Source organism: Prionailurus bengalensis, chromosome A2 (genome assembly GCF_016509475.1).
Source record: "Prionailurus bengalensis isolate Pbe53 chromosome A2, Fcat_Pben_1.1_paternal_pri, whole genome shotgun sequence".
Classification (NCBI taxonomy): Eukaryota; Metazoa; Chordata; class Mammalia; order Carnivora; family Felidae; genus Prionailurus; species Prionailurus bengalensis.
In genome coordinates, this window is record NC_057348.1 from 95,106,688 (window position 1) to 95,134,187 (window position 27,500).

The 27,500-nt window shown below is 35.6% G+C and overlaps 1 protein-coding gene across 2 annotated transcripts in view; it reads left to right on the top strand.

Moving 5' to 3' along the window:
- ANKIB1 (ankyrin repeat and IBR domain containing 1) overlaps nt 1-27,500 on the top strand; it is a 146,727-nt gene that overhangs the window by 78,854 nt on the left and 40,373 nt on the right. For both annotated transcript variants that reach the window (XM_043588833.1, XM_043588834.1), the window contains exons 5-9: nt 7,561-7,678; nt 15,635-15,843; nt 17,030-17,118; nt 23,967-24,111; nt 25,602-25,768. In XM_043588833.1, the coding sequence (XP_043444768.1) occupies nt 7,561-7,678; nt 15,635-15,843; nt 17,030-17,118; nt 23,967-24,111; nt 25,602-25,768 (728 nt within the window). The remainder of the gene's footprint in view (nt 1-7,560; nt 7,679-15,634; nt 15,844-17,029; nt 17,119-23,966; nt 24,112-25,601; nt 25,769-27,500) is intronic.

The window sequence follows — 27,500 nt, forward strand, 5'->3', positions numbered from 1 at the left end:
AGTTACATAACAATTTGATACTCATTCTATAGAAAAGACTAGTATATATTGAGATTGAAGTATGCCAAAATGCTAATTATGGTATGGATAAGTTTTTTTACTATTATTATTTTTCTATTTTCATGCATTTCTTAAAATTTATAATGAGTATTTATTGCTAAAAAAATGTAAAAAATTTCCTCCTTCCTGACTCTACCCCACAGTGGTAACAATTTCTTGTGTGTATGTCTTGTTTAAGAAACATACATATGATATAAACAAACGTATAACATAGAATTTTTATTGCAAAAGGAAGGTCATTGAGTTCTGCTACAATATTTTTTTTCTGTAAAAAATTTTTTTTAATTTAAGTATAGTTGGCACATAGTGTCACATTCGTTTCAGTTGTACAAAATTCAACAAGGTTGTATGGTATGCAGTGGTCACCACAAATATATAGCTACCATATATCACCATACAATGCTATTACAATACCATTAATTTTATTCCCTAATAAATTAATGTGTACTTTTTATTCCCATGGCTTATTCCATAATTGGAAGCCTGTTTCTCACACTCCCCTTTACCCATTTTGCCCACCCCTTCACCATCCCTCCCTCTAGCAACCATTAGTTCTCTGTACGTGTGTGTCTGTTTCTGCTTTTTTTTTTTTTTATTCATTCGTTTTTTTTTTAGGTTCCATGTTTAAGTAAAATCATATGATATTTGTTTGCCTCTATCTGACTTATTTCACTTAGCCATAATACCCTGTATATCCATCCAGTTGTTGCACATGTCAAGATCTCATCCTTTTTGTACAGCTTAGTGATATTCCATCAGGTATGTGTGTATACACCACATCTTTACCCATTCATCTATCAGTGGATGCTTAGATTGCTTCCATATCTTGACTATTGTAAATAATGCTGTAATAAACATAGGGGTGCATATATCTTTTCAAATTAGTGTTTTTGAGTTCTTTAGTAGTGGAACTACTCAGTAATATGGTATTTCTATTTTTAATTTTTTGAGGAACATCCATGCTATTTTCCACAGTAGCTATACCAATTTACATTCCCACAAACAGTGCATGAGCGTTTCTTTTTCTCCACATCCTCCACAACTCTAAAATATTTTTTCAACTTAACAATATATCGTGACCATCTTTCCTATTAAATATTGATGAATATTTAAATAATTTAGATATTATTGATATTAAAAACAGGCTAAAGTGAATATTTATCTATTTCATATATATTTTTATCTAGTTGTGTCATTATTGTGGTTTGAAACATGGATCTGAAGCCATGCTGACTGGATTCATATTTTAGTCCCATGAGTGACATACTATGTGGCCTTAAGTAGTTATTCCTCTGCTTCAGTTTCTTCTTCCTTAAAATGGAGATAATAATGGTCCCTACTTCATAGAATTGTAGTGACCCTTAAATGAGTTAATATATGTAAATACTTAGAACAGTGCCTGAATCATTATATGTTTTATCTAAATGTATGCTGTTATAATCATGGTCATCATATATAATTGTTACTGCATTTATATACATATTTTAAAAGGATATTCCTTATAAATTTGTAGAAATTGGTTTGATGGATCATGAGATGTACATATTTTATAGTTTAATAGATGTTGTTAGGCTGTCCTAAAAGATTATATCAGTTTATTTTCTTCTAGTAGCATGTTAGAGAATTCTTTTCCACATATTTCTGCTAGCATTACATATTATCAGTGTTTTTATTTTTGCTAGTTTAGACAAATGGTACCTGTTTGAATTTTTTTACTTGACTATTCTGTAAATTGATTGTTCATTTGAGTTTTTTTCTTTGGATGGTTTGTGTGTTCTTAATGCTTTCCAAGAAAAGTTTGTGTGTTTTTCTGTTTTCACTTAGGATATTCAGAGATGTAAATTTTTCTTACTCCGTGGCTTCTGAATTTTTTTTTTTTTTTTTTTTTTGTGACACAGAGAGACAAAGCATGAACGGGGGAGGGGCAGAGAGAGAGGGAGACACAGAATCGGAAACAGGCTCCAGGCTCTGAGCCATCAGCCCAGAGCCTGACACGGGGCTCGAACTCACGGACCGCGAGATCGTGACCTGGCTGAAGTCAGACGCTTAACCGACTGCGCCACCCAGGCGCCCCGCTTCTGAATTTTTTTAATGTTAATATTGTAATCATATGCCCCAGTTTTTTTCTAGTTTTCTAGTTTTGTTTTTAATCCTTGTTAGGATCATTTTGTCTGATATTTTATAATGTTTAAAAACAATACTTTCACAAATACCTACACACAAATGTTTATAGCAGCACTATTCACAATAACCAAACATTGAAGACCAAATCTCTATCAACAGATGAATGGATAAATAAAACGTGAGGTATACATACATATAATGGAATATTAGTCACAAAAAGGAAAGAAGTACTAATACATTCTACAATATGGATCAATCTCAGAAACATTATGCTATGTGAAAGGAGGCAGACACAAAAGGTCACATATTAAATAACTCCACTTATATGAAATATACAGAATAGGTAAATCCATAGAGACAGAAAGCACACTAGTGTTTGCCAGGGCCGAAGAGGAGGAAGGACTAGGGAGTGACTACTTTAATGGGTATGAGGTTTTCTTTTGGGGTGATGAGAATTTTGGGAATTAGATGTATGTGGTAGTTGTACAACATTATTGAATGTATTAAGGCCACTGAAATATACATTTTAAAATTATTAACTTTAAGTAATGTGTGTTTCATAACAATTTTAAAAATAAAACCAGGATGCTTTGGTGGTTCAGTCGGTTAAGTGTCCAAGTCTTGGTTTCAGCTCAGGTCATCTTCTCACAGTTAGTAAGATCGAGCCCTGCATGATCAAACCCCACATCAGGCTCCGTGCTGACAGCGAGGAGCCTGCTTGGGATTCTCTCTCTTCCTCTCTCTCTCTGCCCCTCCCTCATGCCTACATGCACACGCTCTCTATCTTTGTCTCTCTCAAAATAAATAAACTTAAAAAAAAAAAAAGATAAAAATAAAACCAAACAAAATTGCTTTCTTTAAAATTCATTTTTATACTTTCTACTTTGACCCTGACCAATGTTTGGATTATTCTGCCAATGCTAATAGTTTTATACAACCCACTATGTGATTGTATTAAACTATATAATTAGGTAGTTTAAAAGATTCCTGTTCCCAAGGTGAAGTGTTTTTTCTAGCTAAGTTTCTTGATTCAAATAATGATCTGGACAGTGTATAATATTATATCTCTATAATTTCTTCTTGACACATTTTAATTAAGTTCTTTCCTTCAGATTAGTTTACAAATGAATAAAATCTACTTCATCCCATCATTCAACAAAACTGTTGAGGGACATTCAACAAACTGGCAGTGGGACTACTCTGCCAGACACTGTTTTAGGAGCTTGGAGATATAGTGAGGAACAAAGATAAACCCCTGCCCTCTAGGTGCTTATATTCCAGCATCGATAGAGATGCACACAAATAAGCTTGAAAAGTAAATGAACACAGTTTGTGAGAGTGCTAATTGCTATAGGGGCATAAAAACAAGGTGTTGTGTTAGAGTGATGGCTGGGAAGACTGTATTTAATTTATATAAATCTGGAAAGGCAGAACAAAGAAACTAGTGGGTATTGGGCCTGGTAGGGGTCAGGCTCTGTAGGAGTAGATTGTGTGGCTACATGTAGTAAATGAAGGGAAAACTGAGCAATATGTTGCTATGAAAGCCATCTGAAGAATCCCCTCTCCCAATTCCTCTCTAGGTCTTATAACCCAGGAAGGCTCAGGCTGTTTTTCTGGCAGGGAACCCATATGATGGACATTGCCTTAGCTGGTTTAACCTACTGTGCAAGAGCAGCTGCCTTCCTCTTAGGTCAAAATACAGATCAGGGTAGACCTTGTCTTAATCCCGGGGGAGAACAGCTGAGTAAGGAGCAAGGAAACTAAAACAAAGGGAAGGGTCCTAGAATTCTAAAGACTTTCTTTAGCTATTCTTTACTGTTTCTCCTCCAGGCTAGGCTCATGGATCAGGTAATGAGAGATTGATATTAAGAGAAATTGGAAATACTCTTTTTTCCCGGAGTGCCTTTCACATCTTCTAAAATTGTAACAATTACCAATATAATTGAGTAAATAAGTACACCCCCCCTTTTTTTTTTCATTTTTAACAACAAGCATGTTTTACCTATATAGTCAGGGGGAAGCTGTTTTCATTGTGGAAAAACATAAAAACAAATTTATTCTTTCATAAATCCTTTGTCATAGTTTTTTTCTGAAACAGTTTTTGAAGATAACTGTCACTTTATACTTGATATCAAAGGGGTACAGTTTGTATGTTAGGCTGTTTCGCATTTCTTCAGTGGTATTTTGGTAGCAAAGTATGCATTGATGCAAAATGATGCAAAAGAGGTACTTTTATTCACTGTCTTCCTTTTTAAATTAGTTTCCGTTTTCTTTCTATGTATCAGTACTGACTGCTTTGAAGGTTATTGCTAGATTGTGTTTAATCTGAAAATAGAAGCAGTTTATCTTTGCAACAAGAAAGAGAAAGGCACCTTCATTTTCATTCTTCTTGCAGAAGAGATGGCTAGTGCCCACTTGGGACTGAGCAATGTATTGAAATGCTTCACATGACCTAATTATAGTTCTGTTGCAGAGATTCATAGTGAATATGTCACATGCCCATGAAGACAGTATATCTTTCTCCTTCAAGAACTATTTTTCTTCCAATGTAACATTTTTAAGTTCAAAACTATGCATTTTTTAAACTTAATATATGCAGAGTGCTTTATAGTCTCTCTTTTTTAATATATGTGTACTCAAAATTTATTTGGATTACATAAATGAAAGCAGAATGATACCTAATCTCGGGGTGCCTGGGTGGCTCAATCAGTTGAGCATCCAATGGTTTCTGCTCAGGTCATGATCCTAGGGTCATGCTCAGGTCATGATCCCAGGGTCATGGGATTGAGCCCCACATCGGGCTCCACACTGAGCGTGGAACCTGCTTGGAATTTCTCTCTCTCTCTCTCTCTCTCTCTCTCTGCCCCTCCTCTGATCATGCACACATTCTCTCTTTTTCTAAAAAAACAAAAGAGAGAGAGAGAGAGAGAGAGAGAGAGAGAGAGAAATATCCATTATCATTGCTGAGGCAGGAAAGGTACCTGGAATCCCAAGTATAAACTTGGAATATATTTTTTAGAAGTAATGTTCTACATAGTGTGTAACTTCTATACTGGAGTGAATACTATAAATTTAACCATAAAAGGATTTCTTAAGTTTTTGCAAGGGAAAATGTGGTTCATAAATTAGTTTAAAAGCAAACTATACATGATAGTTGGGATTGTAAGGATCAGGAAAGTTTATCATGTCAACTGAGAAAAATTATCCCTATTGAATCGCAGTCATAGGAGGTTAAGTAAGACTTGGTAAAATGGTTTCCATGATACCAAAAAAATGAAGCAAGAAATAGAGATAATATATTATTCTAAAATATCTGTAAATCAGCTAAAATGGATGAGGTTTGCTAATTACCCAGAATTCTCTAGAGACTGTGATACATGCTGCCAAAATACATTCTCAGTTCTTTGGAATTTCTACTGCTTTTTAAGCTATGGCCTTTAGTCTATGTTTACTGTAGTAATCTGGTTACAACTGTTTAAAGAATTGAAATACATGGGGGCGCCTGGGTGGCTCAGTCAGTTAAGTGTCCAACTTCAGCTCAGGTCATGATCTCAGGATTTGTGAGTTTGAGCCCCACGTCAGGCTCTTTGCTGACAGCTCAGAGCCTGGAGCCTGCTTTGGTTTCTGTGTCTCCCTCTCTCTCTGCTCCTCCCCTGCTTGTGCTCTGTCTCTCTCTCTCAAAAATAAATAAACATTAAAAAAATTTTGTAATAAAAAAAGATTTGAATACATGTGTATCAATATTAATAATAACAATATTGAGTGAAAATAAAAGGAAATTGCCTAGTGATACAATGTTATGCCATAATGTTATGACAACCATATGTCAAATTCATGATAGTGATTTCCATAGGCAAGGATGGGGAGAGTTAGGCAAATATAATGGGGAAAACATGTCACAGATTATTTTACTTTTATATAATCCCTCACCCCTTGTCTCTGAGGTTTCATTTACCTGCAGTCAACTACAATCCAGAGCAAATGATCTTCCTTCTGACATATCCTCAGAAGGTCAGTAGTAGCCTAACACTCTATCATAATGCTTATGTTATTTACCTCGCTTGATCTCATCACGCAGGCATTTAACTATCTCACACCATCACAAGAAGTGTGAGCACAGTCCATTAACATATTTTGAGAGAGAAGCCACATTCATACCACTATTACAGTGTATTACAATTGTTCTTTTTTATTGATGTTAATCTCTTATTATGTCTAATTTATAAATTAAACTTTATCATAAGTATGTATATATAGGAAAAAAAACAGTATACGTAGGGTTCAGTACTATCCATGTTTTCACAGATCACTGGTGGGGGGTCTTGGAACACACATTCCCCCACCAATGAGGCTTTGCAGGGGAGACTACTATATAAAGTTTTGCTTCTTTTGTTTCATTGTGTTTTAAAAAGGACTTGAGGGACGCTCAGTTAAGTGTCAGGCTTTGACTCAGGTCATGACCTCACAGTTCGTGGGTTCAAGCCCTGCATAGGGCTCTGTGCTGACGGCTGGGAGCCTGGAGCCTGCTTCGGTTTCTGTGTCTCCCCTCTCTGCTCCTCCCCCGGGCATGCTCTCTCACCAAAAAAAATAAACATTAAAAAAAATTTTTAAAGGACTTGAAACAAGTATAGCAAAAACAGTAATTGTTTCTGAATAGTGAAACACTTGTGATTTTTATTCTTTGTTTTCTGTTAAAAGAAAAGATAAAGGATAACAAAAAAATTAAAAACCTGATATGATATAGTACCTATATAATGAAAACTAAGGAGCATTAACGAACACTTGAATAAACAGAGGTAATACGTTTGTGACTAAGAGCTCTGAATAGTATGGCATAGTCACTTCTCCCAAAATTAATTAATAAGTATCATGTAAACCACTAATAATCCAAGTTGGATCTTAATAAGTGTATAAATGTTTTGTGGTTCAGTGGATAAACTCATTGAACACATATATTTACACATAATTGATTTGCTAAAAGCAAAGACTGGATAAAAACACTTAGAACTTTAATAATGATTATTGCTCAGTGGTGATACTATAAGGTTTTCATTTCTAATTTTTGTATTATCCAAACTTTCAAAGGTATAAAGTAAGTTTGTCTTGTCATTATAGTATGATACCTTTATTTTAGATAAGGTGCATGAACCTTCTAGAAAGTGGAACCTTCATTCTACTTTCTAGCTTTTATAATAAGACCTGTGAAAGAGTAGTTTGAAGTCCATAGTTGTAGAACATATAGAACCGTTTTAACTTCAGTTATCAAACTGAAATAGGAAGACTGAATAAATGATAATCATATAATTTTGTTTCTAGGCATTTAGAATTTCCTAAGAGTATAACAGCCAATTTAACTTGATTTTCTTCTTTTCAAAGCCATATGAAGGATTAAGGCCTCAAGATCTTCGTAGATTGAAAGATATGCTTATTGTGGAAACTGCAGACATGCTTCAGGCTCCACTGTTTACTGCTGAAGCTTTACTTCGAGCTCATGGTAATGAAAAATGTCTTATGCTTCTGAGAACATGAGTGCCTTTTGAAACTTTTCAGAGTTAAAATATAGCCATTTTACTATTTCAGTATAAAACAAAATAGTTTGTTAAACAAGCCTAAGTTGTTTTTTGTGCAGTGGTTACTGCAGTATCCACCATCTTCAGAACATTCTATATTTTGAAGTATAAACTGCCTGTAAATCCTAGAGGGGAAATGGGAAATTTGTTTTTAAAAATCATGCTTTTAGGGGCACCTGGATGGCTCAGCTGGTTAAGCATCTGACTTCGGCTCAGGTCATGATCTCACAGTACATAAGTTCGACCTCCACGTTAGGCTCTGTGCTGACAGCTCAGAACCTGGAGCCTGCTTTGGATTCTATGTCTCCCTCTCGCTCTCTGCCACTCCCCTGCTTGTGTTCTGTTCTGTCTCTCTCTCTCTCTCAAAAATTAAAAAAAAAAAACATTTTTTCTTAATTAAAAAAAAAATAAAAATCATGGCTACTAAATCAGCTTAAAGATTGTCTAATTTTAGAAATGTGTCTGATTTAAGCAGGATTGAAAGTTGGAATCTGTAGTCCTAGTACTAGTTTTGACATTAATTTTTAGTAAAGTCAATGAAATATTTAACAATTGTGTTATTAGTACTGTCAGTTATTTTATATAAAGGGTGTTTCTTGCCATGAAATGCACAAAGTGAAATTGTAGAGTCAATGCAGAAATATACTATCCCTTTTAAGGTTTGTTTTGTTTTGTTTTGTTTTTAAGAACATTACCAACTTAGGAAAAGTACTCAGCTTATTTTAAATTTTCTGTGATATACTTAAGGCAGCCATTTTGGGAGTTGTCACATGGTGAGCTGGACCCTCTCATTGCACAGTTCATATTTGATATTTTGTCTAGTTTCAAAGTTAAGTTTTTTCTGATTTAAGAATTATTTTTAGGGCACCTGGGTGGTTCAGTTGGTTGGGCATCCAGCTCTTGATTTCAGCTCAGGTCATGATCCCAGAGATGTGGGATCGAGCCCTGAACTGGGCTCTGCACTGAGCATGGAGCCTGATTAAGACTTTCTCTCTTAGGGCACCTGGGTGGCTCAGTCAGTTGAGCGTCCGACTTCGGCTCAGGTCATGATCTCACAGCTTGTGAGTTCAAGCCCCGCATCAGGCTCTGTGCTGACAGATTGGAGCCTGGAGCCTGCTTTGGATTCTGTGTCTCCCTTTCTCTCTGCCCCTGACCCACTTGTATTCTGTCTCTGTCTCTCTCAAAAATAAATAAACATAAAAAAAAAAAAAGATGTTCTCTCTCTCTCTCTCTCTTTCTCTCTCTCTCTGTCTCCCTTTTCCCCTCTCTCTGCTCACACTCTCCCTCTCTAAAATAAAATAAGATGATAATAAAAAAATAAAATAAAAATTAGTTTTAAAAAGAGAGAGGTAAATAACTATTCTAGTCATTACTTGGCTTACCTATTTTAACTATAAATCTGTATCATCTATATTAAAATAGAATGTCAACTTCAAAAATATATGATCTTTTGATCAGAAGAAAATTTAAAATTCCATATTTCATCATCCCTTGATCATCACTGTGAATAATTTGGAATATAACTCTCTAGAATCCTTGCCTTCAGTATTGAAATTTTCCACGGTTCTGTACTTGAGACTCTTTTCCACTTTATATGCCAGTGATTCTTAAATTTTCATATAAATAAGGATTATTACCTGGGAACTAACCAGAGATTCCTGGACTTTCCACAGAGTACAAGTCATTAGGTGAGGGATGAGGCTTAAAGTAAGTGTTGTAGAGATGCCTACAAGTGGGCCACTCTCTGAGAAACATTGCTGCACACATTTATCTAATGAAACCCAAGGTTTCAAAAACCACCCAAAGAATAAAGAGTGTATCTACAACCTGACTTTAATAAAGTATTTGAGAGGCACCTGGATGGCTCATTCGGTAAGCATCTGACTCTTGATTTCAGCTCTGGTCATGATCTCACTGTTCCTGAGAACAAGCCCTGTGTCAGGCTCAATACTGACAGCACAAAGCCTGCTTGAGATTCTCTCTCTCTGCCCCTCTCCTGCTCACACCTCTCTCTCTCTCTCTCTCTCTCTCAAAATAAATAAACATAAAAAAAAAAGAAATACAACCTCAAATACTTCATTTTGTTAAGTTTGTTTATTTTGAGAGAGAGTACATGCATGTGCACATGAGAGTGGGGGGAGGGGCAGAGAGAGAGAATTCCAAGCAGACTCCAGCACAGAGCCTGTCTCAGGGCTTGATCTCATGAATTGTGAGATCATGACCTGAGCAGAAATCAAGCGTCAAAAGAGTCGGACACTAAACCAACTGAACCACCCAGGTGCCCCAAGGTTTGCATTTCTAAATATCTTTTTAACAATTTTCTCCCCAATCTAAGGATGTTCACACCTGAACTCCTCTTTTCTCCCATTGTCTTGATACATGAGTATCAACACTCATTAAATTATCCTGCCAGAAACTTGAAAGTCTACTTTACTCCTCCATCTCTGTTAAACTTGGCCACAATCTTACCATTTCTCTTTTTAAGTGTCTCTCATCCTTCCAGCATACCCACCCCCACCCTCTCTAGCTCTTTCCATTCCCACTGTCACTGACTTAAATTCAGGCTGTCATTAGTTTCCATCTAAATTGTATTCTCCTGAGTCCTGGTCTCCCATGTTGCCATTCTCCTTTCACCCTATTAATTTTTCATATTGCCATTAGACTGTTCTTTTAAAATTCACATCTGAGCATGTCACTGCCTTGCTGAAAAATCCTTCACTAGCGTTCCACAGACTTAAAACCATCCAGACTCTTTAGTAGACCTTTATGACCCAAATTTCTTTACTTGAACTGTCAGTCACCCCATTCCTTTACTTACGCCTTCTTAATTAACCATGTCTTTCAGGAAGCCTTTTCTGCTTATGTGTTCCCAAGTCTGCACTGAGACCCTTCCTGTCTATTCCTACTAAATCTTCTGTCATACACTTAGAATACAATGTTATGATAATCTCTTTTTTTGCTTTTCTTGGAGCTTAACCTGGGAAATACAATATTATGATAATCTCTTTTTTGCTTAACCTGAGATCTCTTAGAGGATAGCTTTTATTATTTTTTGTTTCCAAAATATCTGACATACATTAAGCCCTCAGAAAATGTTTACAGAAAGAATAATACATAATAAGTACTATACCTGAAACGTTATTTATATATACATTATTCCTGCGCATATTGCATTGGCTAGAATTTGGTCACTTGGCCACACTTAACTGCAAACAACAGTTCTGCACTGCAGGATTTTTTTTGTATTTATACCATTTTTGCCTTAGGAATCTACAATCACCTAGATAATACAATGTATCATAGCTCCAAGTCACGATATAGAGAGAATCCAAGGCTAACTTTACCAATAATTTTTTAAAAGAACATTTTCATCTGTATCTGTTTACCGTATATCAAGTATTATTAAATAATCAACTCCATTTTTACTCCATTGATATTTTCCTGTTACTTCTTTTACATAATAGGGGTCAGTTCTAATAGGGTGATATCTAATTGAATTTTCCTATTTGGCATTTATCTATTCTGTGATAACTTTCTTGATAACTTACTTACATATTCTATATTTTACTTCCCTATTAAGGAATAAAATAGAGGCTAGCGGGTTTTCAAATGGACATCTCTTCTAATTGTTTGGGTAGTATTGGTGACAATGACATTTGACAATCAAATAATATTTACAGATATAAATGATGTTAGAGAATAAAATAGTGCACAGAACCACAATTTATACTAATTGCTCTCAAAACCTGAATCGGCTTTGTTTCAGAACTATTAAACTGAACTATTTGGAAGATTTATAGATTATATCCTTGGTCACATTCACTCAGCTTTACACAGGAAAATAGATTTGAGCACTATATTATCTGTTGTCAAATTTAGTCCCAAAGTAATGAAGTTGATCTAGATTAAGCAGAAGACCGAAATGTTGAGCAGTATTTGCTGAGCAGTAATTGAATTTTAAGGAAGACTCTGTTAGGAATACAGAGGTCATTATCTAAGTATTGCCTCATTAACACAAGTAATACATAATTGAATGCTACCTAATAAGAAAATAAGTAAAATTTACAAAATATGAGACCAAGGCTAATTTTGTGCTTAGAGTTCATTTACATTGAAGTATTTTTTTAAGCTCCTTTGGAGATTCGTCATGTTCTATAGGCAATTAAATGTCAGTGGCCTATATCTTCTCAGCCTGCTCTCTTCCTAGGAAATTATATCTTCTCTCAAGGTTTATATAGGTATAGATTTTTCCCTTTGGACTAGACTTCTTAGCTCCACATGTTTATACATAATTGCCTATTTTAAAGCATCTCTAGGATATCTCAGAAGCTCCTTAAACCTCAGTATGGGGGCGCCTGGGTGGCGCAGTCGGTTAAGCGTCCGACTTCAGCCAGGTCACGATCTCGCGGTCTGTGAGTTCGAGCCCCGCATCAGGCTCTGGGCTGATGGCTCGGAGCCTGGAGCCTGTTTCCGATTCTGTGTCTCCCTCTCTCTCTGCCCCTCCCCCGTTCATGCTCTGTCTCTCTCTGTCCCAAAAATAAATAAACGTTGAAAAAAAAAAAAATTTTAAAAACCTCAGTATGTCTAAAACTAAGATCATTCTCTGGTAGTCCCTATTTACATAGATGGTATCAACCGGCCAACTGGATAAACCTGGGACACCAACTTTGGCATATCTTGTCCTTCAGACCCTATGTGCTGTCATCACCAAATTGTCACTTTCACCTTCCATGTCTTAAACTTCTCTCTTTCTCTTTATCTCCACTGCAGCCACCTGGCCCTAGCTTCATCTCTCACTTATACTACCCATTACCATCCTATTTGGACTATCTTCCCTCTACTTCTGCCCTATCCAGTTTCTTTGTTTGTTGTAGTCACAATGATCTTTTCAAATCTGATTGTGATAACCTGTCCTTCTTAACCCCAAGCTCTACTTTTCAGTGACTTTCTATCACTCCTAAGCTGATGAAGTGTTATTAAAAAGTCTTGCATGATCTAGGCCCAGCCTATTTTTTCAGCCTTATCTCATATGATGCCTCCCCTCTGATCTCCATGCTACAGCTACATTGACCTTTTTTTCTTTTAAGAGACTCTTTTTTTTTTTTTTTTAAGTTTATTTCTTTATTTTTAGAGAGAGGCAGACAACAGGGGCGGGGAGGGGGCAGAGAGAGAGGGAGAAAGAGAGAATCCCAAGCAGGCCCCGCACTGTCAGTACAGAGCCTTGATGCGGGGCTCAGACTTACGAACTGTGAGATCATGACCTGACCCAAAATCAAGAGTTGGATGCTTAACTGACTAAGCCACCCAGACACCCCTACACTGACCTTTTTTTTTTTTTTATTTTTTTTTTCCAACGTTTATTTATTTTTGGGACAGAGAGAGACAGAGCATGAACGGGGCAGGGGCAGAGAGAGAGGGAGACACAGAATCGGAAACAGGCTCCAGGCTCTGAGCCATCAGCCCAGAGCCTGACGCGGGGCTCGAACTCCCGGACCGCGAGATCGTGACCTGGCTGAAGTCGGACGCTTAACCAACTGCGCCACCCAGGCGCCCCTACACTGACCTTTTTAATTTCACAAGAATGCCACCTTCCCTCCTACCACAGGGTCTTTGAACATGCTGTGTACAGCCTGTCTAGAATGTCTTCCCCCCCACCCCACCCCTTTTATTAGTTAACTCCCACTATCCTTCATTTGTCCACTCCAAACTGTTTCTCCAGCGTCACCTTCTCTGACTCAGATTCTCTCCCTCTCCTCCATGGCACTCTGATGGTGATGATTCTTTTGTTATTGTATTGACTTTTTACTTCATGTCTTTCTCCTTACTAGACTATAAGTTTCATGAAGGCAGGGATCATGCCTGATTATTCCTCCCATTGTATCCCTACTGCCTGACAGTGCATATAAAAGACATTTAGTAAATATTTGCTAAGTGAATGTTATAGAATCCAAGCAGAATTTGTGCTGAAAAATATTTCTAGTAGATAAAACTAAAATTTAGCATACTTAATATCTGTTTATAAAAATTATAGTAGTTCTCTCTTTTTCCTTTATTAAAAAGTGACATAGGGGCGCCTGGGTGGCACAGTCGGTTAAGCGTCCGACTTCAGCCAGGTCACGATCTCGCGGTCCGGGAGTTCGAGCCCCGCGTCAGGCTCTGGGCTGATGGCTCAGAGCCTGGAGCCTGTTTCCGATTCTGTGTCTCCCTCTCTCTCTGCCTCTCCCCCGTTCATGCTCTGTCTCTCTCTGTCCCAAAAATAAATAAACGTTGAAAAAAAAATTAAAAAAATATATATATTAAAAAGTGACATAATGGATACTTTGGAAAATAATCCTACTGTTCGAAGAAAAGTAATTTTAACTTTTTAAGTAAGTAATGACCTATCAAAACACTGATGTCCATGTAGCAACATTTCCCAGAATGCACTCATACATTTTTTTTTCAGTTGTTAGATTTTTCTTCCTCTTTGTAATCTGATTCCTTTTCCAATCTTGTTTTCCATCTTTTCAAACCACAGTATGATATGCTATAACTTTACAGAATTGCTCATGTCTCTTCATTATACTTCTGTGCCTTTTCACAAATGGTTTACACAGCCAGAAACACACCCAGTCTATCTGTATTGCACCTCTAAGTTATAATAATTATGCTGTTAAACCACCAAATACACTGATTTAATATGGTCAGAAAAAGTCTTGCATAGGAAATTCCTATAGTTCTTTGTGTTAGAGCTGTAAAATTGTATAGAATGGGCCTACGTTGAATAATTGACTCTAGGATGACTCTTGACCCTGTACTTCACTGTGCTACAGTGGAAAGAAAACAGGTTTTGGAATTACAGAAATTGATTTCAAATTTCTCACTATCTGTGTGAGCCGGGGCAAGTTATATAACTTTCCTGAGTCCTGGTTTCTTCACCTAAATAATGATTGAAAGGTTTGTTGGGAGGAATAAATTAAGTAATGTCTATAAAACAGCTAACAAAATTGGATGTACTTATTTATTATTTTTAATGGGTTAGTTTTTATGGCTCTGGACTTTATAACACACTTCACTTGGCTATTTTAAAAGTGTTCATAGTAGGGGAGGCGCCTGGGTGGCTCAGTCGGTTGGGCGTCCGACTTCAGCTCAGGTCATGATCTCACCGTTCGTGAGTTCGAGTCCCACGTCAAGCTCTGTGTTGATAGCTCAGAGCCTGGAGCCTGCTTTGGGTTCTGTGTCTCCCTCTCTGTCTGCCCCTCCCCCACTCAGGCTCTGTCTCTCTCTCTCTCAAAACTAAATAGACATTTAAAAAAAAAGTGTTCATAGTAGGAAGATCATCTTTAGTTCAGTCAGATGTGAACTCAATACAGAATTTATACCTAATTCACTAAAACTTTATAACCATAATCCCTTCAGAAGTTTCTTCTGCTTTCAAGCTGTATATCAAATGATTTTTGGACTTACTGTTGACATTTTGACATGTTTATAGTAAGCTGTCCAATCATTTTACCACTTGACACTGGTGAAACCAGTTGGAAAATTTACATATTTTTCTTGAAAAGAGTAAAATGGCTAAATGAAACCTATGCCAAAAAAAAATTTAGTAACTTCCAAAAGTGATGAGGCATTTCTTTTGATTATTAGAAATGACTGGGAGTTTTGATGATATTGGTAGATATTGACATATTTGTAAACCACAGTAGATTATAAAAGTTTAAATTCTTGTTTAAAAATATTAGTGCATATAACATACCTGAATACTCATTTGCAGTTACTACTTTCATATAGAAGAGATAGCCTATATCACTTTAATTTATCCTCTTTTGTTATTATGAAACTCTTAAAACATCACCATGTTTTCTGTTTTTTGAGAGCTATCTATTCCATTTTTCTTAAAGACTGGGACAGGGAGAAATTACTTGAGGCTTGGATGTCCAACCCAGAGAACTGCTGCCAACGATCAGGTGTTCAAATGCCAACTCCACCACCGAGTGGGTATAATGCCTGGGATACGCTCCCTTCTCCAAGAACTCCAAGGACTACACGTTCTTCTGTCACCTCTCCAGATGAAATAAGTTTATCTCCTGGGGATTTGGACACCAGTTTGGTATGGTTCGGTATTCAGTGTATTTCCCCTAATTTTGTGTTTAGTCTTTTAACTTTTAACTTATTTAATGTTGTTTCATGGAACCTTTTAGCTAAATTCCTATAATTGAATCCTATACCCTTCTTAAAGGGTTCAGTTGTTTCACCTTTTGGTAAGTATTTATTATCATAGAATATTTTGGTGATCTCTGAATTACAGATTGAAAAACAAAAGCTCTTCTTTTCTCATTTCAAAACAGAAAACAGAAAAGAGTTTGAGAAAGCCATCTACTGTATTTTTACTTAAAATCTCCAGGTGTTTAAAGTTTTAAACACACCATGCTGAAATATTAAAAGTTGAGTTTATGTAGGCACTTTAAATAAAAAATATGAAAATGCTTACAATAAAATATTGATAATTATGTATTTGTTTCAGTAAAGCTTGAGTGTATCATCTAGATTTCCATAGTAAATGTTTTTTTTTTTTTTATTGAGAAACAATACTGCCATTGTCTGAGTTTTTAAATGGCATACCATTGTTATGCTGTTATACTCAAATATGTGATGAAAATGAAAGTATTCTGGGTTTTATCTTGGCTTTCTCAGAAAACAGGATTCTACTTCTATAGTTTGCATCTGTAACATTGGAATGTTTGCTCCTGATAAGTCATTGTTTAGAAGATACATAGCCTTGCAGCAGGGTTCCCTGGGTAGAAATCCTTAAATTGCTACTCTAAATACCCTGAGTTTTTATATTGAAAACACAAAGTTACTCTGTTTTTGTAGATTTTCTGGGATGAGTATGGGCTAAAGAACATGATATTGAAATGGTTATTTTGCAGTGGACAATTTGATCTTGACCTGAGTAGATTTTTTTTATTTTTTTTGGACCTGAATAGACTCTAATAGTTTGCTTCTTATATTTTTCTTCCCAAATGGATAGTTGCATTTGGGAAATTTGGAATTTAAGAGTTTGACTTGTACATTAAAATATTTAAATCCCTTAATAGTTTATAATGAAGTAGGCATGGTATTTGGTATTCAGTCAAAAATAAGCATACTAACTGTAACTTCCCTTATAACTATGAAACACTTAACTTTGTAATTACTACAGTAGCATTTTTGTATTAAACTAACAAATGAATGAATATATTGTTCTCTCTACAAAGTATAACTTCATTTAAATCATTGCTTTTCTTCATCTCCAGTGTGACATTTGTATGTGCAGTATTTCTGTGTTTGAAGACCCAGTGGATATGCCCTGTGGACATGACTTTTGTAGAGGATGTTGGGAGTCGTGAGTATATGTGCAGCTTATTAGTATTTCTTACTGCATGACAGCACTCTGATTTGGTAATGAAATTGCTTGTTTTTGATATTTAATGATATGGATTATTAATATTGGTTTCAGAGTTACACTGAAATATACTTTACTACTAAGGAAGAATTTTTTTTCCCTTATTTTTACATCTTCCCATTTATTAATACAGTAAAATCATTTGATTTAGTAATAAATGTTATTTCACTTAATGTAAGGTACTTCTGGTAACAAAGCAGGTATGCATAAATAAGTTTCCTTAGTATTTTCATTTATATTACATCTAATGTAAGTTTCAAGCCTACACCTAAATATCAAGAATAACTTTTTTTATATTCCAGTAATTTGTAAACATTTGTTTTATGCTTTCTCTAAATTTTTTGTGACAAGCAAATAGCCTTGAAAATTTGTAACAGGATGGATGTTTAAAATCCCTTCTTAGGGGCTCCTGGGTGGCTTAGTTGGTTAAGCATCCAACTTTGGCTCAGGTCATGATCTCGCAGTTCATTGGTTCAAGCCCCGCATCAGGCTCTGTGCTGACAGCTCAGCGCCTGGAGCCTGCTTTGCATTCTGTGTCTCCCTGTCTCTCTGCCCCTCCCTTGCTCTCTCTCCCTCTCTCTCTCTCTCTCAAAAATAAACATTAAAATTTTTTTTAAATCCCCTTTTAACCTATTCAGAGTTCAATGTCTCTTCTAGACATGGTTTGGGTATATTTTAAAAATGGGAAATTTATTTTGTTTCTCATGTTTATTTTTGTTCTCCTTCCCATTATCTTGCCAAGAGTTATACTTTCTTTCCATCCATTAACTTTGCTCTAATGTCGCACTTTTCAAGAGAGGTTTATAAACAAAATGAAAGAGAAGATCAGTGTAATTAGTGAGCAATACAATAACCATGTTATCTCTGGAGCACATAAATCTACTGATTAATGACCTAGGCAGAGCATGTCATTAGTATTTAAGGAATCTTAAAAAATCAGAAGTTTTCAAAGTATTATTTTTCATGGAGTACCAGGTACCAAGTATAGGGACCTGGGGAATACCGTGTTGGGTGAGAGAGCAAGAACCTGAGCAAATTTTCTGTTGTTCTTATAAACAGATTTTTTAACAAATTTTGTTGGAGTATAATTGACATATGATAAACCACATATTTAAAATAAATAATTTGATAAGCTTTGACAAATGTACACACCCATGAAACCATTACCAACATCAAAATAATAAAAATATCCATCATCCCGCAAAACTTCATTTCTCCTTGAAATCCCTCCAGTCCTCCTTTCTCTGTCTCCCTCATCCTCTGCACACCCTCCTGCCTCCAATTTGTAGACAACCACTCATCTTTCTGTCATTCTGGTTTTGAGTACATTTTGTTTTTTAAGTCAGGGTATAGCGCAAGATTTCATTTGGAGGGGGAAATACTGCTTCTTAAAAAGTCAGAATAAATGAGACTACATGGTCGGTTTTTTTTTTTTTCTTTAAACAGACTAGACTCTAATTAAATAAGATCAAATTAGTACAGCTAATACAAGCAACCTAATTGGTAAGGGTCAGGGTTTACAATCCAAAGCTAACTTTGACCTAGTTCTGGATGCAGAAAATCTTCCACACGTACAATACTTTGTTTAGCTTAATTGTTAACTCTGTTGCATTAGGGAGTATTTTCTGGGTTCTACCAAGTTTGCTACTTTGGACCTTGGTTTCTGTGTGAAAACTCAGCCTCCCCAAGGGATTTACTTGAATTTTTTTGAACTTCCTTTACCTCCTTCGCCACACTTCTGTCACAGGAACCATCTCCCATACTCATCAGACTAGCCATGGGAAGTTTATGGTAAGATTTAAATTTGAAAGATCTAATTATTATTTTCTGTGGTACTTTATCAACCTACCTAGGATTCCCCTTCCATCAGCCTGCCAGTAGTTCTTGTCAAATCAAGCAGCAGTAAAACAGGTTCTAGGTTGGGTGACTTATATGTTGATAAAATCATTTTTAAATTAAATGTAGCCCTTTCTAGGCATATAGAAAAGAAACTTCTTTGTTTAATAAGATTGGAAGAATTTTAAAAGATCCTTAGATAGTTGAAAAACCTTTCAATTTATTTCACTCTTCCCTACCCCATGATGTCATCAATCCAGCCAGGTGCTTGGAAGCATCTACTCCAAGGGCTTAAATGAAAAAAAATTAATATTTTCTACCCAGCCTAGAATATCTTCCTGCTACTTATTAGTTGTTAATTTAGCTAAGTGGTAACCTCCTTGTGCCTCCATTTCCTTATCTATAAAATGGTGATAATAGTACCTCATAAGATTGTTGTCAGTTTACTGTCAAATGACTTAATGTATGTAAAATACTTAGAATGAACAGGGCCTGGCACATAGTTACCACTTGATAAATGGTAGTTATTGTTATCTTCCTAAGGGTGGGTAACCAACAAGATAAAAATGCAAGTAAAGTTTGCCCAGATTTCTCCCTTTTATTAACGTTCATCAACTCCATGTTCCGCTCATAAATTTAGTGGGAAATTGTATCTTGATGAAGATTAATAGCATGGCTCACAGGGAAATATCTTGCTTTCAGTTGAGATCTTCTCAGTTCTGTCATTTAAACTCCCAGAGATAGTTAAACCTGCTCTGATTAGAGTACATAAAATTCAAAACATCATCATATAGGAACTGTAAGCAAACAGTGCACTTTCACAGGAGACTATTAAGATATATTCAGCTCTTCAGGGAACTTATTCATAGCTAAAAGGAATAATAATAAACCCATTATTTATGTGTTAACATAAATAACATTTACTGTGAATAATTAACTATTTTCAATTAAAAAATTAGAAGAGTCGTGTTGTTTTGCAAATCCCTTTAATGTCTAGCTTAATAACAGACAGCTATACTCCCATACATTCAGTCTATAATAATATATTGTTTTGGTTGACATATATAAAGAATATGTGGCTTCACAAAGATGTGTAGATGGAAAAAAGAGAAGCATATTAATAAGTTTAGATACTCTAATATACATCATACTGGTAGTTTCTTAATGGTTAGCTGCAGTATAAAATCTGAAACCTTATCAATAGATTTTTTTTTTGGTACCTCTACATTAAAATCTGTTGGTCTATCTTGCACTGCATCATTTTGGAAAACATTTATTCACTGGGTTATGTAGATCTTCCAGTGTTAACATATTTCACTACACATAAATATAGTAAAAAAAAAAAAAAAAAAAGCACATTAATTACTATCATCACCAAACTCATCAGAAAAGGCTCATATGTGGAATTTAAAAAACACAACAGATGAATATAGGGGAAGGGAAGGAAAAATAAAAACAGAGAGGGAGGCAAACCATAAGAGGCTCTTAAGTACGGAGAACAAACTGAGGGTTGCTGGAGGAGAGGTGGGCAGGGGGATGGGCTAAATGAGTGATGGGCATTAGGGAGGGCACTTGTTGGGATGAGTACTGGGTATCATATGTAAGTGATGAATCACTGGGTTCTACTCCTGAAACCAATACTACATTGTATGTTAACTAACTTGAATTTAAATAAATAAGTTTTTAAAAGAAAAAAAGAAAAGTCTATAAATATTGGGAAGCTGTCAAGTTCACAGTAGCATTAAGAATTTTTCAAAATTCTAATTTTTATGTGAAGTCTTGAACTTTATCATTGGCAACAAATACTGTCAACTTTTTTCCTTGACATGACAGGCTCATTTAATTAATTTTCTAAATAAACAGTGTTCAAATAAAAATAGCATTCCATGATAAAAGTAGGTAGGTCCACTTCTAAATTGAACATTTTCCTAAGTACTTTTCCCCGAGACAACTAGCATGGTTTGGTATGCAGCAGAAGTTCATTATGCTTACTTCCCATTTCTTTGCACAGCATACCCAAAAGATGTGTACTTGTGGGCTAAGACTTACTATAATAAAATAAATAATAAAATTTATTAATAACCAGTAATTCATAATTATTCCATCAAGGCTATTCTTAAATGAAACTGGCTTTTTAACTACAAGTGTGAAGCAGTGAAGAATATAAAGTCTACCAGTACGGTTTTAACACCACTGCCATGATTCTTGCTACAGCATCAGCAGTTTTAACTGAAAAACAAAGTTTTAATACCATTATGAAAGTAGTTTGGACCTCATAAACCCCCTGAAAAGTCTCAGGTCCACAGATCACACTTTGGGAACTGCTGCTCCATAGCATTTCCCCTAAACACTTCATCCATCTTTATTTCTGTGAAATTGTTTTTCTTGACACAGAGTATATACAGGTAATTTTTAACTAGTAACTAAGGTACAGAGTGGCCTTCTGTTGACATATGTCAGTTTTGTGGAGTGTGTGTGGCTTTTAAATTATACTGAGAAATAGAAGGGAAGATTTTAAACATGTTGAATTTTAAATGCATATGAGGCATTTAAACAAATATTGTGTGTAGTAAAATCTATAGCTAAGGAGAGATATCTGGGCTTTAAATTTCGGAGTCATTAGCATATAGGTGGTAGTTTAAGTTAGGAGTATTTTAAAAAGTTTTTTAATGTTTATTTTTGAGAGAGTGCAAGTGGGGGAGGGGCAGAGAGAGAGGGAGACACAGAATCTAAAGCAGGCTCCAGGAACTTGAGCTGTCAGCACAGAGCCTGACACGGGTCTCGAACCCCCAAACCATGAGATCATGACCTGAGTTAAAGTCAGACACTTAACCAACTGAGCCACCCAGGCACCCCAAGTTAATATTCAGATCACCCAGGAAGATTGAATGGAATGGGAAGAAAAGAGTTTTGGTGTGAAAACCCTACAGAACATAAAAATCAGTGATCAGAGGAGTAAAAGTCACTAGTGGAAAAGATGGATAAGGAGCAACCAGAAGTAAGAAGATAATGCCAACAGAAAAAAAATAAGTCCTAGAAGCCAGAGAAAAGAGAGAATCTAAAAGAAGGAACTGTTTAGCGGTGTCTGATGCTCCAGAGAAGTCAATGCAGATAAAAATTGAGAAGTCTTGAATCCTTGGGCTAATGGATAGTCTTATGGCCTTGTTGAGAGCTGGCCATTCAGTGAAGAGGTGACAAAAGCTAGAGTGTTGCAGGTTGAATGGGATGGACTTGATGTAATGACAAATCATTGAACTATTTTGTCAAGAAAATTTGATATGAAAGGAAAGTAGAGCTAAAAAGGATCATTTGGTTGAGAAATGTTTCAGGGTGGGAAAAAACTTGAGCATATGTATTATGCCAAAGAAAAGAGCCATTAGGGAGACAGAGAGACAGAAACAGAGACAAAGAGGGGATAGGTTTCTGGATTGTGCAAGTTCCAGAGCTGGCCAGAATATTTAAGGATTAGCTTGGGGGTGAAGAAGAAAGCCCTCTTTCACTGAAGTGAGAAGGCAGAGACAGCTAAAGATATGGCTAGGTCTGGGGTATGTTAGAAAGGGTATTAGGAGAGGGTTCTGGGGGCACCTGGGTGTTCAGTAGGTTAAGCATCAATTCTTGATTTCAGCTCAGGTCATGATCTCATGGTTCGTGGGTTCAAGCCCCGTTGGGCTGTGCTGACTGCAGAGCCTGCTTGGGATTCTCTCTTCTTCCTCTCTGTCCCTTCCAGCACATGTTCTCTTGCTCTCTTAAAATAAGTAAATTAAAAAAAAACAGAAGAGAGGGCTCTGTTTTCCTTAAAGTGCCAGAATGAAATTGTGGAAGAAGGAAATGGAGCAGAGGGGGTAGATCTGATGACAGTAAGTTTGATTTTTTTTTTTTTTTAAGTGCAGTAGAATTAAGAGCCTGAGAGAACCCGAAGGAAAAATACTGCAGGCAGAAGAGTCAAACAGTTGATAGTGACCACTAGAGAATGGTGACTTAATTGCCTGGCTTTCCATTTATTTTCTCTAGGTTTAAGTGTTAAATCACACTTTAAAAGCTCATTTCTTCTTGTTTGTCCATAGGAAATATTAATAATAAAAATAAAACCCTTGCTAAAATTTATGAATTCTTATCTATGCCAGGCACCATGGAGATGTTCATACATTATATCATATAATCTGTGTAACAACCCCAAGAAATGCTTATTATTACCTCCATTTGACAGATAGTGAAACTGAGGGGCAGACAGGTAAACAGATTGCTAAAGATCATATGACTTGTTAGTGGCAGACCTGGAATTGTCTAACTCAAAATCCTGCTCTTAAGCACTTAATTCACCTAGGGCTACATTCCTGTCACTCTCCAGGATGCCTTTTCCCTGGGCAACTAGGGAACTAGTTGACTAGGTCAACTAGTGTGCCTGGAGTAGGACATGCAACTTAATACTCGTCTGAATGAAATACAAGCAGAAAGTCTTTTCTTCAAAAAGGTATGCTATTTTGCAATGCCACTCCCAAATCTCTTGGATTATCCAGGATTTTAATTCTGTACAATTGCTCCCTTTTCTTTAAAAGTACGAAATATTGAGAATTGAATGTGACCTTTCCAAATCACTCATTTCTTAAATTTTAATGTTATGTATATTGTTTCAGATTTTTAGAATAAACCAAAAGAGGAACATGTATAAAATATATATATAACATAAATATGAGTATATATATTCATATATGTGTGTATGTATGAATAAATGAATGAATGGTTGGGCAAATAATATTTAATAATATTTGTGAATTATGTGAATTATATATATTTTATTAAATCAGTTGTATTATAATTGATATTCCACACTTTGTTCATTGGTGTTATTTTAATTACACTCTAAAAGAAAATTGAGCATAAAGAAAAAATTTTTAGAATGTGAAAATAAGTTATATTTTTCCTTTTTTTCTATCAATTGATAATTTTAATAGATTTTTGAATCTGAAAATTCAAGAAGGTGAAGCTCACAACATTTTCTGCCCTGCATATGATTGCTTCCAACTTGTGCCTGTGGATATCATAGAAAGTGTAGTTTCTAAGGAGATGGACAAACGATACCTACAGTTTGATATTAAGGTATGCTGCCAATTATCTGATTTCCATCATTTTAATTTTATTAAAACTGTATAACAGATTTTATTTAACTTTTTTTTTTTTTTTTTGAAAACACGTGAAATAATGGACTCTGACTTTTGTCTCCCAGAAAAACTGCATGAAGGAGTGGTGGCATTAATTACAGTTTTAAGCTAAAGCATTATTTTGTCATGATAGAAGTAAAAGTAGGGGCACTTGGGTGGCTCATTAGGTTGAGTGTCCAACTCTTGATTTTGGCTTGTCACGATCCCAGGTTTGTGGGATTAAGCCCCCCCACCAGGCTCCATGCTGAACATGCAGCCTACTTAAGATTCTCTCTCTCTCCCCACTTTTGCCCCTCTCCCCCACTCGCTCTCTCGCTCCCTAAAATAATTTTTTTTTAATTTTAAAAAACAAGTAAAAATTAAAAGCCGAAGTAGTAATTTACAGAAAATAAAAAATGTTGGTCAGAACTGTATGCTGATTTGCCTGTTGGCACTTTTATAACTGATTGATGAGAACAGTATTCAAAGTAGGTAGTACCTATTTGAAGTTTTCTAAAAGACATATTTTACATTACTACATGTAAATATTCAGAAATAAAGATTATCAATTTAGAATGGGTTTTTTGAAAGAATAGTTTCATATAATGAATTATGTTTCCTTTTTATGCATTCTTTATTTTTGTTTAAGAGTTGTGCAGAAGCATAGGTAAGTTACTTTCTTGTGTGATTTAAAAATTATACTTTGACTGCTTTATGCAGATTTTTTTGTGGTCTAACCCCTATAACATATGGACTTTTAAAAAGACATTCTGCTGTTTCATAACGTAGAAAGCATCATAATATTGACTTCTGTATTATTAGGGCACCATTTAGAAATTTGCAGTTCTAATGTAACTAATAATCACATACAAGATTCTATTCTATAATTATTTGCCATCAGAAAAGCAGCATATTGTATGAGAAAACATGTTTAAATTACACATTTTCTTTGTGAATAGTTATGTTTTACTTCATCATCATCTACCTGGCTTTTGTATTTTTTATATATTTTTTAATTTATTTTGAGAGAGAGCAACTGTGGAGGTGGGGCAGAGAGAGAAAGAGGGAGAGAGAATCCCAAGCATGCTCCACACCACCAGTGCAGAGCCTGATGTTGGGCTCAAACTCACGAACCATGAGATCATGACCTGAGCCAAAATTGGAGGCTTAACCAACTGAGCCTCCCAGGCACCCCTACCTGGTTTTTATATTAAAGAAAATATAAATTTAAAAAGTCATGTTGTTACTAAAGTAATTACCTCTTTTTTCCTTCTTACTTTTAAGTTTCATACTTTCTGGTACTATTTTAAGTATCTCTTTAGACTGATTACTCTTTGTTTTTTATTTCATGCCTTTTTTTTCCCTCTAAATTAAATTGACATGGGATATACTCTGAGAATTTAGTATTAAAATATTTTCTGTCATGTTTTGTTATTGCTGTTCCAACAGGCCTTTGTTGAAAATAATCCTGCCATTAAATGGTGTCCTACTCCAGGCTGTGAAAGAGCAGTCAGACTTACAAAACAAGGGTCAAATACATCTGGGTCTGATACACTCAGCTTTCCCTTGCTCAGAGCTCCTGCTGTGGACTGTGGAAAAGGACACCTCTTCTGCTGGTCAGTACAAGACAAGTTGGAATAGCCTATTCACTTAACAGACTATGCACCTTTAATTAGGCCTTTAAAATGTAGTATATTTTGATATCATTGTTAGTAATTGAAAAAATGTGTGATAAGTAGTAATAGTTTATATTTATTGTGTGACTGATGTGTGCCAGGTGTTATGCCAGATATTTTCACCTATTGAATTCTCCCAACAATGCTATGAGTTGAATGCTGTTATTATATCCAATTTACAGATAAAGAAACTCAGGCATATAGAAATTGCCCAGGTTATACAGCTAGGAAATGGCAAAAATGGGTTAGAGCCCAGCTCTGACTCCAGAGCTCATGCACTTAAACAGTAATACCAAATTGCTGACCACAGATTAGAACATGTTTAGAGCTTAACTTTTTTTCTTAAAATTGAAGACTCCAGGGATAACCAGAATTAACTAAGACAGTTTTCCCAAATTTTCATCTAGACACCAACAAGTAAGATTTTGATAATAGATTTTGGAGTAGGGCCCCAAGAAAGAAGCTCCTAGGTGGTTCTTAATGCACAGTCCTACTTAGGAATCACTTTGTGTGTCTTGTGTTTTGTTTAATAAAGAAAGTACTTAATAAGTATGAACTGGTGATAAATCAGTAATGGATAGGCTGACTATATATCTGACATCAGCATTCTGCTTTGTTCAGAGTCAATTCAGTCATAATTAACTGTTTTGTTTTAGTTAATTAAATGATCACAATAAGAAATAGTATTTGTTCTCCTTTTTTCTCATTTCCAAATTTATCACATATGCAAGGATATACTTTAGGTGGGTATAAAACTCTTATCTACTTATCAGAAACCAAAGTCAAATTCTAGCACTGTTAAGTAGTAAGAAGGTGTAGTTATGGAAATATTCATACCCTGAAAGGTCTATTTCTTACCCTCATCATCATTATCATTAGCTAAAAATATCTCTTGAACTGTCAGTCTATATGTACCACTGAACTCTGGGTCAGGTGTCAGAAAACTACTGTCTCCACCAATTTTTTATTTGAACATAGCCATACCCATTCATGCCAGTTTGTTTACCTATTGTGTATAGCTGCTTTCAGGCCATGACAGCATTGCCTGGTTGTAACAGAGACCATATGGCCTACAAAACCCACAATATGTATCATTTGGTTCTTTACAGAAAAAGTTTGCTAGACTTCTGTACTAGGTGCTTCAATGAAGGGATTAATGAAAGGAAAACCATATTGACTACTTTCATGGCTAAATCAGACTCAGAAAGTAAAACAGCAACAAATTACTGAGTAATAGATTATATCCACATATAATAGTAATTTATTATATTTTAAGAACTATAGTAATTTCTCAAAACATTTAAAAGACAAATTCCTAATTTTTAGTTTTACATGTTTTACTATTTGCGGATTGGTTCTTAACCCCACCTTACTACCTCACCAGAGGAGTTCAGGATCCAGCTCAGAAGGGACAAGTGGGTTAATGAATACACAAGAGTTTAATTGTTCATGAATAAATAGTCCTTAGATGAATATGAACCCACTTTACTACAATATAAGAAAATTAAAGTAAGAAAAATAAAGGGGCTCCTTGTTCTGACTTAGTGTGGAGTTCCTTCAGAAATTTAAGCACATGTGCCATCAGGCACCCCATCGTGTGCACCCTGTGCATCTAAAATGGTACTAATTATGTATTATCCTTGGGAACGTTGAGGCAAGTTACCACATAAAT